The 18,086-nt window shown below is 41.0% G+C and overlaps 2 protein-coding genes across 2 annotated transcripts in view; both read left to right on the forward strand.

Annotated features, from left to right (window-relative positions):
• Positions 1-18,086, forward strand: part of LOC309693966 (immunoglobulin lambda-1 light chain-like) — a 99,729-nt gene that overhangs the window by 76,411 nt on the left and 5,232 nt on the right. The gene's annotated exons all lie outside the window — the stretch shown is intronic.
• Positions 5,700-8,856, forward strand: LOC309694384 (uncharacterized protein). Its single transcript, XM_082514451.1, has 4 exons — positions 5,700-6,268; positions 7,581-7,892; positions 8,025-8,099; positions 8,453-8,856. Exons 1-4 carry the CDS (start codon positions 6,124-6,126, stop codon positions 8,599-8,601), a joined length of 681 nt encoding a protein of 226 aa, XP_082370577.1. The 5' UTR covers positions 5,700-6,123; the 3' UTR covers positions 8,602-8,856.

Consider the following 18,086-nt stretch of genomic DNA (forward strand, 5'->3'; position numbering starts at 1 on the left):
TTTGTTTTTTTAATGAACTGAGATCAGATTTGTGACGGTCACTCTGATAACTGGATGTTGTTTCCCTTAAACCATTTTGCCACAGTTTCTGTACAACTGTGTGTTTATAACCTCAAGTTCAGCTCTTGAAGGTCTTCAGCTGCTCATGTTGCAGATCCACTGTGAGCTGAACTTCCAATGAAGCTGTTAGAAAAATCAAAGTGATGTTTCAGATCAGTCAATGAGCTTGTTAGTTAATAACTGTGTAAGATGGTGTTATGGTCCCCTGATCCTCTGCTGCCTACCCACCATCGATCTTTCCTTTTTTGTCATTGATTGATTGATTGAATCTTTATTTTGAACATGTTGAAAAAGTACAACAACATAGAATTAAAAGAGACAAATGAACCAAGCAAAACAAAAGGAAAACGAGCAACCACAACTACAAATAACTTTCATGTTCAAAAAGGAGCAGGAAGAAGCATAACGTATGTGTATATACATACGCACATATACACATTTTCAATAACCCCAGTAACACCTCAAAGGATACACAACCTACAAATATATATATATATACCCATACCAACATACCCGTGCACCCGCACACACATGAAAATATTAGACAAGAACACCCTATCAAATCTCTACCTTTTCCCTGTACCCTGTAAAAACCATATCCTTAAACTGCTTTTTAAACTGCGCCATGCTCGGACATTGCTTCATATCTTTACTTAGTCTGTTGCACAGCTTCACTCCACACACAGAGATGCAAAATCTTTTTAATGTTGTACGGATACGAGGATGTTTTAAATTTAATTCCCCCCTCAAATTGTATCCCCGTTCCCTTTTAGAAAACATTTTTAGAATATTGTCAGGAAGCAGGTTATTTATTGCTTTATATATAATTTGTGCTGTGAGAAAATGAAGCAGATCTGTGAATTTTAGAATTTTTGATTTTAAGAATAGTGGATTTGTATGATCTCTGTAACCAGTTTTATGGATTATCCTTATGGCCCTTTTTTGTAATATAAAGATTGATGATAGTGAACATTTGTAAGTATTGCCCCAAACCTCTGCACAGTAATTCAAATACGGTGCAATCAGGGAACAATAGAGAATGTGGAGTGATTTGTGGTCCAGAATGTGTTTTACTTTACTCAAGATTGAAACACTTCTTGAAATTTTGTTATGTATATGATTTATATGAGACTTCCAGTTTAATTTATCATCTATAATCACACCAAGAAACTTATGTTCAAGTACTCTTTCAATTTCCACACCATCTATATGAATCTGCACTTGTGCATTTCTAAGGGAATTCCCAAATAAGATAATTTTAGTTTTACTTAGATTTAAGCTTCCTAGTTTTTGGTTTCTTTGAGTTCTGTCTTATGGTTTATGTCTCTGTCTTCTTTAGTTGCTCTGTCTCCCCTATCACCTGCATCCCCTTGTCTAGTTCGCGTCTATGTGTATCCTAAGTTCCTATATCCCCGTGTTCAGTCAGTGTTTGTGTCTGCCCTGTTCCCACGTCTCTGTTCCCTTTGTAGTGCCTGCATATGAGTCTGTGTCTTTGTTCAGTCTGTGTTATGTGTTTCCTGTTTTACTTTGAAAGTCCATGTCTGATGTTAATGTGTCTGGTTTTGCTTCCTCTTGTCTCGTTAGGCCTGATTTGCCCCAGCTGTGTTTCCCTCCTGTTACCCATTCCCTGATTGCTCCCTCTGTGTATTTAAGCCAAGTGTTTCTCTGTGTCTGTGTCGCGATCTACCGTTTTCCTAGCTGTGTGTTCTGTCATTTCTCTAGTTTAAGTTTGTTTTGAGTTTTTTCAGTTATGTTATATTTTGAGTATTAAATTAAAGCCTTTTTTGAGGTCACGTCTGTCTCCGGGGTCTGCACCTTGGGTCCTATTCCTGCCTGCACACAGCCACACCTAACACCTATCAATCAGGTTTTCACTACAGTCTACTGATGGCAGTGACTCAGGAATTTGTTCTGCCAGTTTTGGTCCAATATTTACAAAATAATGATTAAAGCTGTTGACCTTATCAGCAGTGTTTTCCATAATATTGCCAACTTTGTTGTCCAGAATTATTTTTAATGATACTGTTTAAAACATCCCATATCCCTTCATATTATCTTTATTGTTGTTCAATGTTTTATACTCCTTTCTACATACACGTATAATATTGGTCAACTTATTTTTGTATTTTTTATATTTATTTTCAGCATCTTTTGTTCTTTGTTTTAGGTATTCCCTATAGAGTGTATTTTTCTTTTTACATGCATTTTGTAAACCCTCAGTGAGCCATGGTCTATCTGAATATTTGTGCTTTCTGTTGTATTTTATTGTTGGACAGTTTTTAATCGTATAACTCCATGAACATTCTTAAAAATATGCCATATGCAATATCAATATCAGCTTCTTTGTACACATTGTCCCAGTCCTGATTTAATAGAGCGTTCTTAAATGCAGTCATAGTTTCTTCTGTCCTTACACGTCTGTATCTCAGTTGTTCTTCATGCTGATTTTTCTTATAATTAGTGTCATAAACTGCAAAAACTGGTAGGTGATCACTGATGTCATTAATTAATATTCTGCTCACAATGTTGTTTTCCATATTGTTAGTGAAAATATTGTCAAGTAAGGTGGCACAATGTGGTGTAATTCTGCTGGGCCTGCTTATATTAGGATGTAAACTCAAACTGTACATAGTGTTTAGGAATTCGTCGGTCATTTTATGCTTTTTCAGGTTCAACAGGTCAATATTAAAATCACCACAGATAAACACAACTTTTTGATTTGTTTTAGAGAATATTTCCTCTATGAAGTCATTAAATACTTGAATACTAGAGCCAGGTGTTCTATATATACAGCTAATTTTGACATTTTTCTCATTTTCCTTATAAATTTCAATTGTTATACATTCTAATAAATTATCAATTACAGTTGTCATACTTTCTACCACCTTGTAGTTTAGGTTTTTATCCACATACACAGCTACTCCCCCTCCACTCTTGTTCCTTCTATTTACAAAATTCACATCATAACCCTTGTTGAGAAATCAGTTTTACCCCGGTTCTTTTTATTCCTCGAGCGTCCAGAGATGGCACCGGACTCAGTAGTCATTTTCACATAATCTTTATTTATCTTCATTTACTCATCTTCATTTATCTTCATTTAAGCATGCACCTCTAGAAGGGAAGACGAGGCCGGTGTCCCTCTGCAAAAATCTTCACCCCTTTGTCTGTGAAACACAGTTTTATAGGGGCGACCCCATCATAAAACCCCTACGGTGTGCCGCAAACTCTGTCTGTGTCTATGTGCACGAGCACATGAATGCCTACATGTGCGCGTTCCCATGTGTCTATGTGAGTGCTAGTGTGTGCCTGTGTGCACATACCTGTGTGTATGTGTGAGTGCACATGAGTGAGTGTGCGTGTGGATGTGTGTGCGTGACAGTTAAAACACTGTGGGTGTAGGTAACTCCCTAGAGGTCATAAAACCCCTCTCCCTTCCAGACCACAGGTATCCAGTTACAATGTTGAGACCCCCACCCATACATCCTCTGGGGAATTTCCACTCAGCATTAACTCTTCTCTGTTTTACTTTCACAGCTCAAGTGGGGGAGGGGTCTCCTACAATCTACTCCTAAGTTCACGACACAATCAGCCTTTATTATATTGAGGGCAGTGTCTCTACAATAGTTCTACATTCTATGATAACACATTTCTAAACTCTAAAATAAGCTAAACATTCTACACTCTCCAGTCCAAAGTCCAGTCCTTTGTCCGCATTGATCCATGTTTCAGAAAAGGCAATAATTCCAAATGGATTTGTCAACTCATTTAGATATTCCTTTATATTGTTGAAGTTGGCATACAGACTTCGGCTATTAAAATGGATTATTGATAATTTATTTTCCGTGTTGATGGTGTGCTTAAACTGTTCATCAGTGAAGTAGCAGCAGTTACAGCTGATGTTGTAGAAGAAATTATTTTCCGGGTCTATATCCTTTTCTAAGTCTAGAGCATTATGGTCTGTGTATCGAAATGTTCTCAGTTCCAGATTATCATAAAGAGAATTCCAATGAGTTATGTTGATATTGTTGCTGTATGCAGATGAAGTTCTTTTGGACTGTGCCATGTGTCGTGTCGTGTGTCACGTCACATGTGTATTCATACCTCCAGAGTAAGTTGACCTCAGTATTTGTCCAGCTCTTCCATATTTCTGATGACCAACACTTGTTCCGGTGTTCCATTGAGTTTAATGAATACTTTGCAGTTGGTGGTCCATGTATTTTGAATTTTTCCCTGTTTCTTCAAGTAACGTGCTTTCCTGGCAATGTCCGCATTTCTTTTTATCAGATGTTCGTTCATGAAGACATCGGATCCTTTCAGTTTCTTTCCTTGTTTTAACAGTGCTGTTTTCTGTTTTCTGTTTGCAAATCTCACAATGATGGCTGGTTTGTCACTGTCATTTTTTCGGGGTAGAGGGTGGCAAGCCTCAATGTTGTTATAATCCACTTCCACACCGTAGAAAGGTAACCACTTGATGCTCCATGGAGTTGACATCTTCCTCTCCTGGCCCTCCTACATTGTCAGCGGCGACCGCCCGGGCGTATGACCGGGGTTTGATGCGAAGCCCCGTGATGATGACATCGTTTATCCGGGTGTACTGCTCCAAATCCGCCACTCTGTTCTCCAGGTACGCCAGCCGCCGATCCTTCTCGGCGTTCTGGCTGCGGAGAGCCTTAACTTCCTCGACCAGGTCCAGGATGGCTTTCTGCTGCAGTTTGACAGCAGAAATCTCCTCTGTCATAAACTCCAGCGACTTCTTAATATCGTCACCTTCCTCGGCTGACAGAACTTTTTTCGGGCCCATGCTGAGAGACGTTCTTGTAGCGTTGCCGTGACGACCGGCTAGCTAGTTGATGCTAGCGTCCTTCCTCTCTCTCACCGCTACGGTTCAAAAACATCAACTTCTGAGTTTTCGAGAGGTCGCAAATGATGAGCCACCACTTCTGGACGGTTTCCCACACACGCTCTCAAAGTTTAGTATCCGCGGAGAGCTGCCGTTTTCAGGAGATATGTTAAGTTTGCCGATGTTTCTGCTCAGAGAACCTGTTGCTGACAGCTCCATTGCTGCATGGCCCACTTTCTCCTGAGATTCAGTTCACAGACAGATGTTCTGATAGTTTTCTTTACAATTTGCTGGTTGAATTCAAAATTGATTGTGTGATTAATGATGGTGAGCCAGATGGGCCAAACCATGATCCTATCAGCAGCATGTTTCATTGTAGTGGTGCATCATTGATGGGATAAATGGACTGGTGCTTATGTAACATGGTAGACTAATGTGCCTGTGTTAATTCAGCTCCATATTATTGTGTGAAGTTGCACTGGGTTGGGAGTGGTTGTGTGTCACATTTTTGGTGAGCCAGTGGCTGGAATGGGGTTGGACTAGAGGCAGGTGTACTTGATTGCACTGATACACTGGTCTACTTATAGCCCACACTACAAACACTGCTGTGTCGTTTTGTCTCTCTGTGCAGGTTTGTAATGTGATGAAATCAGATATGTTTGGGATGGATGGGTTTTGCGCTATGGATTTTATACTGAAGGTGTCATTTTGTATCTCTGTGCAGGCCAGGGCCTATTATATGCCACAGCCTAAAGGCAGCAGAGTTGCCGAGGCAGGAGTGACCACTGGCTATATGCTTGCAGGGTGGTGGGTCTCTGAGGAAAACTTCTAACCCTGTTAAAAGCAACACGTGGAGTGCAACTGGACGTGTGGCATAGCTGGCTCTGGCCTTGGGACTGTGTTTTTATTTGATTCATAAATGGGACACTGGACTGTTTTATCTTTTATCTCTTGATTTTTTTTGTCAATAAATTATCTTTTAGAATTTTATTGACTGTCATCTTTTTGCCCACGACTGAGACAGTTGGTCAGACCTAGAATCTTTCTTTGGGTGTGTTACACTTATATAGTGATTTTCTGTTTTCATGTGGACTAAAGTAGTGGACTGACCAACAGACTGACATTAACATCAGAGCCGTGCTGCTAGTGTGGCTAAAAGAAAAGAGAAGAAGAGACAGTCATGTTGATATGAACATTAGAGAAACACATCATGGAGCTGAAATATGATCCTGCTTCCTCATTTGGACTCATTCACCTCAGCTGACACGTTCAACAGCAGACAGGTTTTTGTAGCAGTCTGTCTCACTGTGGGGAGTACAGGCGATGACTACCTCATCTTTGGCTCTGGAACTAAACTGTCTGTAACAGGTAAGAACAAACATTTATTTTCCTTCAGTTGTTTTATTGTAGAAGCTGAAAATGTGTTTAAAGTCAGTTTGTGCTGCTTCAGGCTTTACATGTTAGTTTTTCATCATTAGTAGAGAATTCATCTGCAGCCATTGTTACATAAGAAAAGCTCAATAATCTCTGAAAACATGTTGAAATCTCACTGAACAACTAAAGTTATTCTTTATTTCTGCAAATATTAGTGATGTTACAAATATTTAGGATTTGATCCTCTCAGTGATTCTGCTGGTTTTTAACACGAGATCATATTTGATGTTAAAATTAATACAGTAGCAGATTTGTAAATATGAATTTTGCTAAGAAGAAAATGTAGATATGTTTTTAATAGTGAACGATATAGCATGTTGGTCCAAAGAGTCTTTTTTGGAAAAACATTATTTTATTAATTGTCATAGATACTGATCATGAAATGTTAAACGTCTAAAATGTGATGAAAAATACTGGATAAAATATGAAATTGTTAATCAGGTTTTATGAGTCAAAATGACAAATAATAATGAAAGTTCAAAAATGTCAACTGTAAATACTACTTTGAAAAATATGTAAAAGTAAATACACAATCATTCACAAAATGTAATTTTTTAATTAAAAATAATAATAAATTAAATCAAATGGCCGAAAAAAGGATTTAATTATCTTTCAAATTTCAGCTAAATTGCATTTAATTTTATTTAATAATTCATTTACATATGGAAGAAAATAACAATCAAACCAAATAATAAAATTAAAGCTGATCCAATTATTGCAGTAAAAGATTTAAGAATTTTAAAGTCTCTGAAAGAAGAATGTTAGTTATTGTAACAAATATAAAACATGTCTTTAAAGACTATTTAAAATTTACATAATTTCAGTGCAGAATAAAGTTAAAAAAGGTTAATGGGTTTTATGGAAGAAGATCAACTCTGTTGAAATGTGTTTGGGATTGGAAATATATTTAAAAAGTTAAAGACAAATCTCTATATATACATTTAGAGTTGTGATAAATTAAATTGTGAAGTAAAGCCAAGAAAATAAAAGAGAAGAAATACATTTTATTTCATGATGTAAAATCATGCTGAGTGTTCCTCATGTGAGCCATGATGACATGAGGTGATGACTGTGTTTGATATGAAGCTGAATCCAGTGTATGTAGTGAACTTTGTGCTGATGAGTAGTTTAGTGATCAGAGTCCATGTAGTTTCCAGGATCAGACTGAATGCAGTGCAGTGCTGGAAGCTGCTGCTGACTGTGTGAATGTGTGTCTGTGCTGCTTGTTGCTGCTGTCAAACTTCAGATGAGCAGGTAGTGAAGCCCGTGGTGAGCGTGTACCCAGCAGCATCCAGAGCCCACCTGGAGGGGAACAGCTCCCTGCTGTGTGTGGCCTCAGCCATGTTTCCTCCTCTGGTCCAGTTCTCCTGGAAAAGACAGAAGAAGAACGGCGGAGAAGCGGAGGAGCTGCCCCCTGCTGAGGGAGAGCAGCTGGAGCTCAGAGAGGCGGGACGCACCATTGCCATCAGGATGGTTGATGGGAGCCATTCTGACACATATAAATACAGCTGCTGGGTGAAGCACGAGGGGGGCACAGTGGAGGCCCGAACACAACAAGGTAATGAAGGCTTGCTGACTGTGTTCAGCAGTGATTCAGCTTCATGTGGAGATGCTGTCAAAGAGAGCAGAGCAGCAGAGGACTGACATTTCTCACTGCAGCTCCAAACATTTGACTCCTTTTCTGTTTCAGAGCTTCCAGCTCCAGCAGCCTCCTGTCCTCCAGAGAGAGAGCCAGCAGACCTGCCAGCTCTGCAGCCAGCTGACTGTAAGATCACCTGCTGCCTCTCTGCATGGACAGCTCCAATGTCCAATGAGGCAGCTGGAACAAGTTTAGGCTCTTAAAGTTGCACTAATTGATCAAATCTTCATCCAACAAGCTCTGATAAAGCCACTGTACACTAGCTGCTCAGCACCAAACAGCAGACAGACCATAATATGTCAGAGATCAGTTTGTTAGCTGCTTGTGGAGTTCTTCTGCCCCCAAGTGGACACAAACACTACATCAATTCATCCACTTGAAGAAGAAGCTGTGACTGTTTCTATTTGGACTTTTTCTCCTTGATCTGAGAGGAATAACCCGACTGTCTGTCTGTCTCTTTGTGTCTGTCTGTCCTTCAGTGTCCTTCCAGTCTCAGTGCAGGGTGAAGCTGCTCTGCCTGCTGTACACAGTGCTGATAGTGAAGAGTCTGGTGTACTGCTGTGGACTCTCTCTGCTGATGATGCTCACAAACAAGGGAGCGTCCACCAACTGCACACATGCTGACTGACTGTTTCCTGCTCGCCTTTTCTCACCATCACATCTCATCAATTCATCTCATTCATCACTTTGATCACAAATGTTAGTTATGATGTGTTGAGCTTATTTTGCCTTTTTCTTCAACAGTTAGAAGATCGTCTGAAATAAATACATCTTTACATGTATTGTTGCTCTGAGTTAGAATTCTTTTTGTGCTTATTGTGACTTTTATTGTAGTAACAAAAACCATCAGGAATATTTTTATCACAAGTTTTCAGTTTGATTTTCAAATGTCAAACAGTGTAGTTGTGTTTGTGTGAACAATAAAGATTTGAAGATGAAGAGTTTGATTCTACTTTCATTGTGTGATCAACAACAACCCGTGTGAGTGAAGCACAAACTGACTGTATCCAAACTTGCTCTCCTGCAGCAGACGGGCTGTGTGGGTTTCTGCTCTGCAGCCTCCACACCGTTAGCTGTGGCTTTCACTTTAATAACACAATGACAGTTACAAGCAGGAACTCTGCTTCAAGAATGATTCCAGGAAGGATCTGTGTTCTTCACCTGTGAGAGAAACAGCTCAAATCCTCAACTCACAGCTGACAAATGAACTTTAATGGAATCAAAGGAGAGACCATGAAGCCCCTGCAGTCTGCTCAGCTCCCATTTTATTACCTGAGCTGAGTTTTTCATTCTGGATATCACACACGTAAGAACAGATCAAGTCTGAACAGCAAATGTTGGAGAATCATTTTGAAGTCTTGCTAAATGTCCTTATTATTACAAAAACTACTGAATGATTCAGAAAATCCTTTCCAACAAGCAGAAATATGCAAACAAAGTAGAAACAAGGCAACATGAGTCATTCAGATGCAGATAACATATTCTCCTTATTGTGAAGAACACAGTCATGAAATCTTTCTGTGTGTCATTCATTGAGTTGAAGTGCCTAATAGAAGAGGAAGAGCAGCAATAATCAATGATAGCTGAGACATTGAGAACATGGCTGTATGCCTGCTATCATAACAGCAAACAAAGCACACAAACAGCAAACACACAATAATGTGCTCGCAGCTTGTTGTGTGTTGTGTCATTTTTGACATTTCATGAAGTCACAAAAATGTGTGCGACTCATTAAAGGAGTGTGTACGTGTCAGTCAGTGCTCTGTATTCATGTGTTCACCTCATTAAAGTCACTCAGACACTTTTCTCCTCCAAACTTACAGCACAGCTTCATATTTCACTGACTGATTCTTTCATTACATCCATTAAGGGTCACACAGTGAAATTAGTGCAAACTTACAAATGTGTTGCAACAATTTTGGCCTCCAAACTGAACTTTGAGACAAACAGTGAAGCTGTGAGCAAAAAGAGGCTCCAGTGTGTGTCATGGTGGAGGAAACTGTTGTATTCCCACATTCAAAACATGCTGATCTTATTGGATTTGTCCCTCAAAGTCTTTTTCCTCCTTTTTCTCTTCATCCAAATGTTCTAGCAGGCTGACTGTGAGTCCCTGTTGAACCTGTACAGCAGAAAGTAACAGCAGTCAGCGGCCTCCACTTGACTTCATGACTTCAACGCCTCGCACAGTCACTTTCACTTTCTTCCTTCTGTCTTTTAGTCCTAAAATGTAGAACAACACCAGATCCAAATATTTGTGTCCTTCACTCACATCTTCAAATGATCCCTTCCATATCAGAGATGATACAAAGGCAACATTTGTCTTATTTCTCTTTCAGGAATCAAAAAGTACTTTTGTACTGTTGTGTAAATGTGTGTGTAAAGGTGGATGACTGCCTGCTGCAGATGAAATCTAACCATGGGTACAAATAAATGAAGCTGACGTGAAACACAGCCCTGTTTTTATTACTGTTTATAGATATTAGAATTGATGATCATCAATTAAACAGTTTATAAAAATATATATAATTTTAAAGCATTTTTAAAAATATATATTTGTAACAAAAATATGAATAAATATCATATTTCTTGTCACTAACAGTTCAAATTTGTATTTGGGGGAATTAAACACATCCATCATTGTGAAAAATCAAATCTCTATGTGATCATTTTTCTATCAGCTGTAGCTTCAAAGTAGCTTCTTCTGCTCTTTGTTTGTATAAAGATGATGAACACACAAATGAAATGATCAGAGGACACAGATGTGAACCTGCAGCAGACCTACACCTGCCTGTTTCTACATATTCATGTTTCTCTATGTTACTTTCATTGTGTTTCCTTTTTACCTATTTGAAAATGTTTGAAGTATATTATGATTTTACAACTAAATCAAATATTTGTAAGTGATGAACATCTGAGGCCGATATTGTGTTTGTGTATTTCCTGTGAATTCAAACTGTCGTCAATAAAACCTAACAATTAAAATTGAGATGCTGTGAATATTACTTATTGATTTTGTTTCAAAAAACAATGAAAAACTGAACATATTCAACAAGTTTTATAAAAAAGAACTGAACCCGGTCTGAGCTGAATTTCACTTCACCTGGAAGTGGAGGAGAGCAGGAGGATGCATGTGGAAGTGACAAAAAGCTGCAGTCGACTGTGTTTCCAAGAATCTCTGCCGACTTGGTTTTTACAAAGTCCTCATTCAAAGCAGAACTTTATTTAAAATGTGAGCGCAGATCACAAAGTTTCAAAGATACAAACATGTCCGAGTGAATTTGGGGGAAATGTGTATAAAATGATGCAGCAGAAGATTTGATGAAGTCTGTGCTTTGAATATTCCACTCAGTGGAAACATGATGAAGAACAACATGACAAACAAAATCCAGGATGTTATCAGACAGAGTGGGAAAAGAATGAAAGTCAATAGAAATCCAGTTCCATTATTGAATGAAGTGAAACACATTGAAGAGTCAATCAGAGCTGAGGAGCTGTGAGGATTTGTAGTTTAGTGTTTTCATCACAGCTGTTAAACCACAGATAACAGTGTGTGTTACTAAATTCACAGCAACATGAATGTTTCTGACTGTTTGTGCATCAGGTGACCAGGGGCTGATGGGAGCTTTGAGGACCTGTTAGAAACCACGTGGCCCTCGTCTGATCTCACAGCTCGTCCTTGTTTGGCCTCAGCTGCATCAGAGCGCCACTTCTCCCCAGGTTCACCAGAGGAAACACCACTGCACAAAATGCTTTTCCTCCCAGCTGCTGCTCTGTGCTGTCTGTGTTCAGGTGAGTGTTTCCAGCCAATCAGGAGCCAACAAAGTCAACCTGTAACAAACACTGTCACACTAACCTTCATCTATCTGTCTGTGTCTCTACAGCACTGGTTACCATGGCAGCAGAACAGCTGATTCAGGACGATTTAACATTGACCAGGAGAGTTGGACAAAGTGTCTCCTTCAGCTGTGGAGGGATGGAACAGTGTAACAACACTGGGAATATATACTGGTACCAGAAGAAAGAAACATTCATTCGAATTTTGCACATTAACAAAAACAGTCATGAACTTTTTACAGGGTTCAGTCATCCACAAATAAGTGATTTCTCAGTTCATATTAATCACATTGACTGTGAGTTGAAGATAGAGAAAAGTAAACTTGATCATTCAGCCACCTACTACTGTGCATGTTGGATCAAAGTTTCCCACAGTGAGAAATGATCCCTGCAGCCTGAACAAAAACCAACAGATGAACAGATGTCAAACAGTGTCTGTGACAGGAAGAGAGCAGTAAACCACAGCCCAGCTTCACATGTTTCACCTCCATCTCAGAGTCACAAACATACTGAGCTCAGGGACCTTTTTTTTTTTCCTTTTCAGAATTTTGTCACATCTTTTTCCATCAGATATATAGTGATGTAAAGTATTGTACAGTTATACCGGCTGGTTGTTGTTTGCATGTAAGAAACATACATGAACTTTAAAATCACTTCTAGATTAAGAATATGCTATCTAAAGAGTACATGCCGTGTACTCTTTAGATATTTGAATGTTCAACCCATTATTCCTTCAGCCCATATGTCAATGTATCTGTCATGATCCTGGGTCCTTTTGACCCAGCATTTTGTGTTTTCTCTTCGATTTTGGTTCTGTTCTTCCTTTGTTTAGTGTTTACTCTGTTCTGCCCGTGTGTTCCTGTTTTATTGTGAAGGTCTGCGTCTTATGTGAGTGTTTTCAGTTTGCCTCCCTGGTCTCGTCATGTTAATCACTCCCAGCTGTGTTTCCCACCTGTGTGTAATCTCCCTGTGTTCTCTGAGTGTATTTAAGTTGTATTTTCTGTCTTAGTAATTGCTGGTTCGTCTGTGTTGTTTCCCCTTGGTCTCCCTGCGTCTTCCCATATGTATTTCTCCGGACCTCCCTGCATCCTCGTTCTGGTTTGTCTTATTAGTTTACCCAGTTTAGGTTCCAGTTTCATATTTTGTCGCCACCGCTGTTTGTACTTACCCACCACTGTAAATAAACACTCACCTGCACCAGAGCTGCTGCCTTTTGGGTCCTTCCTACATTCCACACGGCTTGCCCCAGCAATCCGTGACAGTATCGTTGCGTAAGATACTAAAACCTGAGTTTGCCACAAAAGTATGGCATGGCAATATCAGGTTGAAAATGTTTGTGGATAGGGAATAACAAATTGCCTTTTTGTCCTGTCCTCCTCCCTTCCTCCCATACTATTTGTGGCAGATGGCTGTCCCTCCCTAAGAATGGTTCTGCTGGGGCAGAGGCAGTGTAGAAACAAAATTGAATTGAATTTAACATATCGGAAAGGGATGTCAGGGACTGCATCTGCGCTCATAGTAAATCCAACACTCAACAGTCATCTGGCTTTCGCCAACCACTAGCCACCCCTCACAGACCATGGTCACACATCGGCTTAAAATTTGTCACTGGTTTATCACCATCCTCCAGAAGAAACAGTAATTCTCTCCATAGTTGACAGATTGTCCAAATCCGTTCACTTGATCATCTTTGAAAAACTGCCCATGCTGCCTGTTTTTAGGCTTCATGGGTACCCACAGGAGGTAGTTTCAGACCAGACCAGGATCCACAGTTGACCTCAGAGACCTGGAGAGCCTTCTGCACCTTACTAAACAACAACGTCAGTTTAAGCTCTGGTTTTCACCCCCAAACAAATGGTCAGACTGAAAGTTTTAATCAAGAACTAGAAACTGCATTACCTCTCACAACCCAGCCACCTTGTCCTCACAATTTCCTTGGATTGAGTATGAACATAACGTTATCACCTCTTCCGCTACAGGCCTTTCCCATTTTGAACTAACACTAGGATACCAACCGCCACTGTTTGCTGAGAACAAGTTTGGCCTGGCATTTGCTACCATTCAACACCACATGCAGTGCACTCAACGGGTTTGGATTTGAACCCAGAAAGCATTGCTGTGTACCATGGACCAGCAGCGCCACTATGCCAATCATGTAAGACACCTGCTCCCAAGTATGAACCCAGTCAAAAGGTGTGGCTTGCTGCCAAGGATATTCCATTAAAGTCACAATCTCACAAACTTGCTTCATTGGTTGCTTTAAAATAGAATCTGTCAGTGGCCCCCTTCATCATGAGGCTAAAGCTCCCATCATCCCTCAACCTCATTCCATGTCTCACAGATCAAGCCCATCCTCTCCAGTCCATTGTTCTGTTCCCAGTCTGATAGATCACCAGGAGGCAATCCTTGAGTGGGGAAGGACTATTTTGATCTAAGTGAGTGTTTGGTATTCGTCAGCTACCCTATGGTGGTAAACAGGCCACCAGGGCGGGGCACCCTCTCTGGCCTGGGTCCAGGGTAGGGCCCTGGTAACCCTATCCTGGGCAGAGTGAATGGTTCCCTCGATCTTCTGCTCATAGGGAGTTTTTAATTGCTCCTTCGTCCCTCACCCAGGACCAATTTGCTATGGAGCCTACCTGGGGGCACAAAGCAACATAGCCCCTGGGATCCCTCGGACACACAATGATAAGGTAATGACCCAGAGAGGGACAACACCCTTTCTCTCATTATTATATTGCAATATTTTGTTGTGGATTTTCAAGGCCAGTATAGACCATTCAATCACTTAAACAAATATTTTATATATATGACGACTGAGAAAAAGTGTGAAAAACAGAGATCAAGCTCCATTCACTCATATCAGCAGAGAGAGCAAATTGATTAAAAATGAACCTGTGTTTCTGTCTCATTTTTTTTAAATTACTTTTAGACAAAGAGTACTGTGCAAATGTTTTAGGCAGGTGAGAAAAATGCTGTAAACAAAGAATGCTTTCAAAAATGGAAGTGTTAATCATTAATTTTATGATTTAATATGCAGTGAATTAACAAAAGAGAAACCTAAATCAATTCAATATTTTGTATGACCACCCGTTGCCTTCAAAACATCATGATTCTTCAAGGTACACTTGTACACAGTTTTTGAAGGAACTCGGCTGGTAGGTTTGCAGACGCAAATCATGTGGAGAGAGAGAGGAGTGGACCCCAGACACAGATGCAGGGGAATGGTTAAACAGAAAACAAGCGTTTATTTCGGCTGATGAAACACAATAAACAGGTGGAAAAGAGAAAACTAACCTGAACCTAGAAAACCTGAGACACGGAGGGAATGACATACAGGAAAGACGCCAAAGTAACGCAGGCAACCTGACAAGAAGTAAAGGGAAGCACATGAATGCTGTTGTAGCCATTTTGGTTGAGGGTGCCTCTCACTCTGTACGAGTCATTGACCAGGGATCCAGCAAAGCAGCCCCAGACCATTACACTTCCTCCTCCATGACTGATTGAACCATTTAATTGTCACTAGCAATGTTACACGTACATTCAGTGAAATAGGACCCTTTTCGACTGTACATATTGCACAAATGTGATGTTGGTAAGACAGGTCAGAGAGCGGCAGGGTGGTAAGAAAAACAATGAAATACACAATATATGAGGGAAGAGGAGGGAAAAAAAGAACTCCACCCAGACTGATCTCCTAATGGGAAAGCAGTTTGAAAACAGAAAAACAAAAATGCTCAGCACAATGAAGCACATGAATCTTCACACCTTACAAAATACACAAAAAAAAAAAAGATGGGTGGGGGGTATAGGGTACGGGAGAGAGCTGATGTAGACAATAACCATACAGTCCTGCAGCCGAACCCTGGTGCTGGACACAGACCCACCTGACAGCATCACGTCAAAGTAAGCATCGAAGGTGTTTTTTTTTTTTTTTTTGGGGGGGGGGGGGTGACTGTATATTTGTGTCACTGCAAACTCTCGGTACCTCAGCAGAGCTGGCAATATCATCAAGGACCACTCTCACCCCAGCAACCAACTGTTTGAACTATTACCGTCAGGCCGACGGTACAGGTCACATAAAACCAGGACAAACAGATTCAGGGATAGCTTCTTTCCCAGAGCTATCACCGTAGTAAATAAGCACAAAAACAACTGAACCTGCTTAGCTATTCCATACCGTCACTGCCATTATATTATGCTGCTATTCATACTGTCATTATATTAATGCTGCTATCCTGTATATATCGTACTTACTATTGTACTTACGATTGTTTTTTTATACTTTTTATATTTTACATTTATATTTATTATTGAAACTTGCACCAAGGGAGTGGCACTCCAATTTCGTTGTACTCTGTACAATGACAATAAAGGCTATTCTATTCTATTCTGAAATTTGATTCATCGGTCGATAATACCTTCTTCCATCTTCAGTAGTCCAATGGTGGTGTTTCATGGCCCAGGGAAGTCTCTTTGTCTTGTTCGGACCCCCAAGCAATAGCTTTCTTGCTGCAACTCGTCCTGTCAAACCTGCAGCTTTAATGCTCCCACCCCCACAACCTCACCTGCAGTCAGCCTGGAATCCAGAGCCACACCACTGTGCCAGCCTCTCTCTTCACATGTTGCCTCCTGTGAGATTCCTGACACCCCTCCCCCACCCATCACCTTCACTCAATACCAGGTTGAGATGCAAATGAGGAGACTTCACTCAGGCAAGTCTGCTGGACCAGACGGAGTGAGTCCCCTTGTCCTCAAGACCTGTGCCCCCCAGCTGTGTGGAGTCTTTCATAAACTGTTTATGCTGAGTCTGAGTCTGCAGAGGGTCCCGGTGATGTGGAAGACATCATGCCTCGTCCCTGTACCAAAGACGCCTCGTCCCAGTGGCCCCCAGGATTACAGGCCCGTGGCACTGACCTCCCACATCATGAAGACCCTGGAAAGGCTCATCCTGGACCAGCTGCGACCCATAGTAAGACCACATCTGGATCCCCTTCAGTTCGCTTATCAGCCTCGTCTCGGAACAGAGGACGCCATCATCTACCTGCTCAATCGTGTCTACACCCATCTGGACCAGCCGGCGAGCACTGTGAGGGTCATGTTTTTTGACTTTTCCAGTGCTTTCAACACCATCAGGCCGACCCTCCTGGGTGATAAGTTAGCAGCGATGCAGGTGGATGCTTCTCTGGTGTCCTGGATTGTTGATTACCTGACAGGAAGACCACAATATGTACGTCTCCCACAGTGTGTGTCTGACAAGGTGATCAGCAACACAGGGGCACCACAGGGGACTGTCCTCTCCCCCTTCCTCTTCACCCTCTACACCACAGACTTCAGCCACTGCACAGAGACATGCCATCTTCAGAAGTTTTCTGATGACTCTGCGGTGGTTGGATGCATCAGCAGGGATGATGAGACAGAGTACCGGGCTGTGGTCGACTCCTTTGTCACGTGGTGTGAGCAGAATCATCTGCAGCTCAACGTGGCAAAGACCAAGGAACTGATCGTGGACTTCAGGAAGACCAGGAAACACTTGACCCCTGTTTCAATCCAGGGGGTCAGTGTTGACATTGTGGAGGACTATAAATACCTTGGAGTACACATTGACAATAAACTGGACTGGGCTAAAAACACCACAGCACTTTACAGGAAGGGCCAGAGTCGTCTCTATTTTTTGAGGCGACTGAGGTCCTTCAACATCTGCCAGAAAATGCTGAGGATTTTCTATGAGTCTGTGGTGGCCAGTGCGATCCTCTATGCTGTTGCATGCTGGGGGAGCAGGCTGAGGGTCGCAGATGCCAACAGACTTAATAAACTGATCCGTAAGGCCAGCAATGTTGTGGGGATGGAGCTGGACTCCCTCAAGGTGGTGTCGGAGAGGCGGATGCTGTCCAAGATAAAGACAATGTTGGATAACACCTCCCACCCACTCCATGACATGCTGGTCAGTCACAGGAGCTCGTTCAGTGAGAGACTGAGATTACCGAAAAGCACCACTGAACGACACAGGAAATCATTCCTGCCTGTGGCCATCTCCCTGTACAACGCATCCACTTAACACACTGTTTGCTGCTACAACTACACATGTTTCTTTTCCAACTATTTATTTATAAGTGACTTATGTATGTATGTATGTATATATATGTATATATTGTACTATTCTTAGTTAGTGTATTGTCTGTCTTGTCTTAATGTTGGTTTAAAATGGAGCACTGTAACAAAAAATAATTTCCCCCAGGGATCAATAAAGTATTCTGATTCTGATTCTGATTTAAGTCTTCT

The sequence above is a fragment of the Aulonocara stuartgranti genome (genome assembly GCF_965226115.1).
Source record: "Aulonocara stuartgranti genome assembly, chromosome: 18".
Taxonomy (NCBI): domain Eukaryota; kingdom Metazoa; phylum Chordata; class Actinopteri; order Cichliformes; family Cichlidae; genus Aulonocara; species Aulonocara stuartgranti.

Excerpts from the sequence above, each read along its gene's own strand:
- LOC309694384 (XM_082514451.1), top strand. The coding sequence starts at position 6,124 with ATGATCCTGCTTCCTCATTTGGACTCATTCACCTCAGCTGACACGTTC. Across the intron at positions 7,893-8,024 it reads GGAGGCCCGAACACAACAAG|AGCTTCCAGCTCCAGCAGCC; the intron begins GTAATGAAGGCT and ends TTTCTGTTTCAG. Across the intron at positions 8,100-8,452 it reads AGCTCTGCAGCCAGCTGACT|TGTCCTTCCAGTCTCAGTGC; the intron begins GTAAGATCACCT and ends TCTGTCCTTCAG.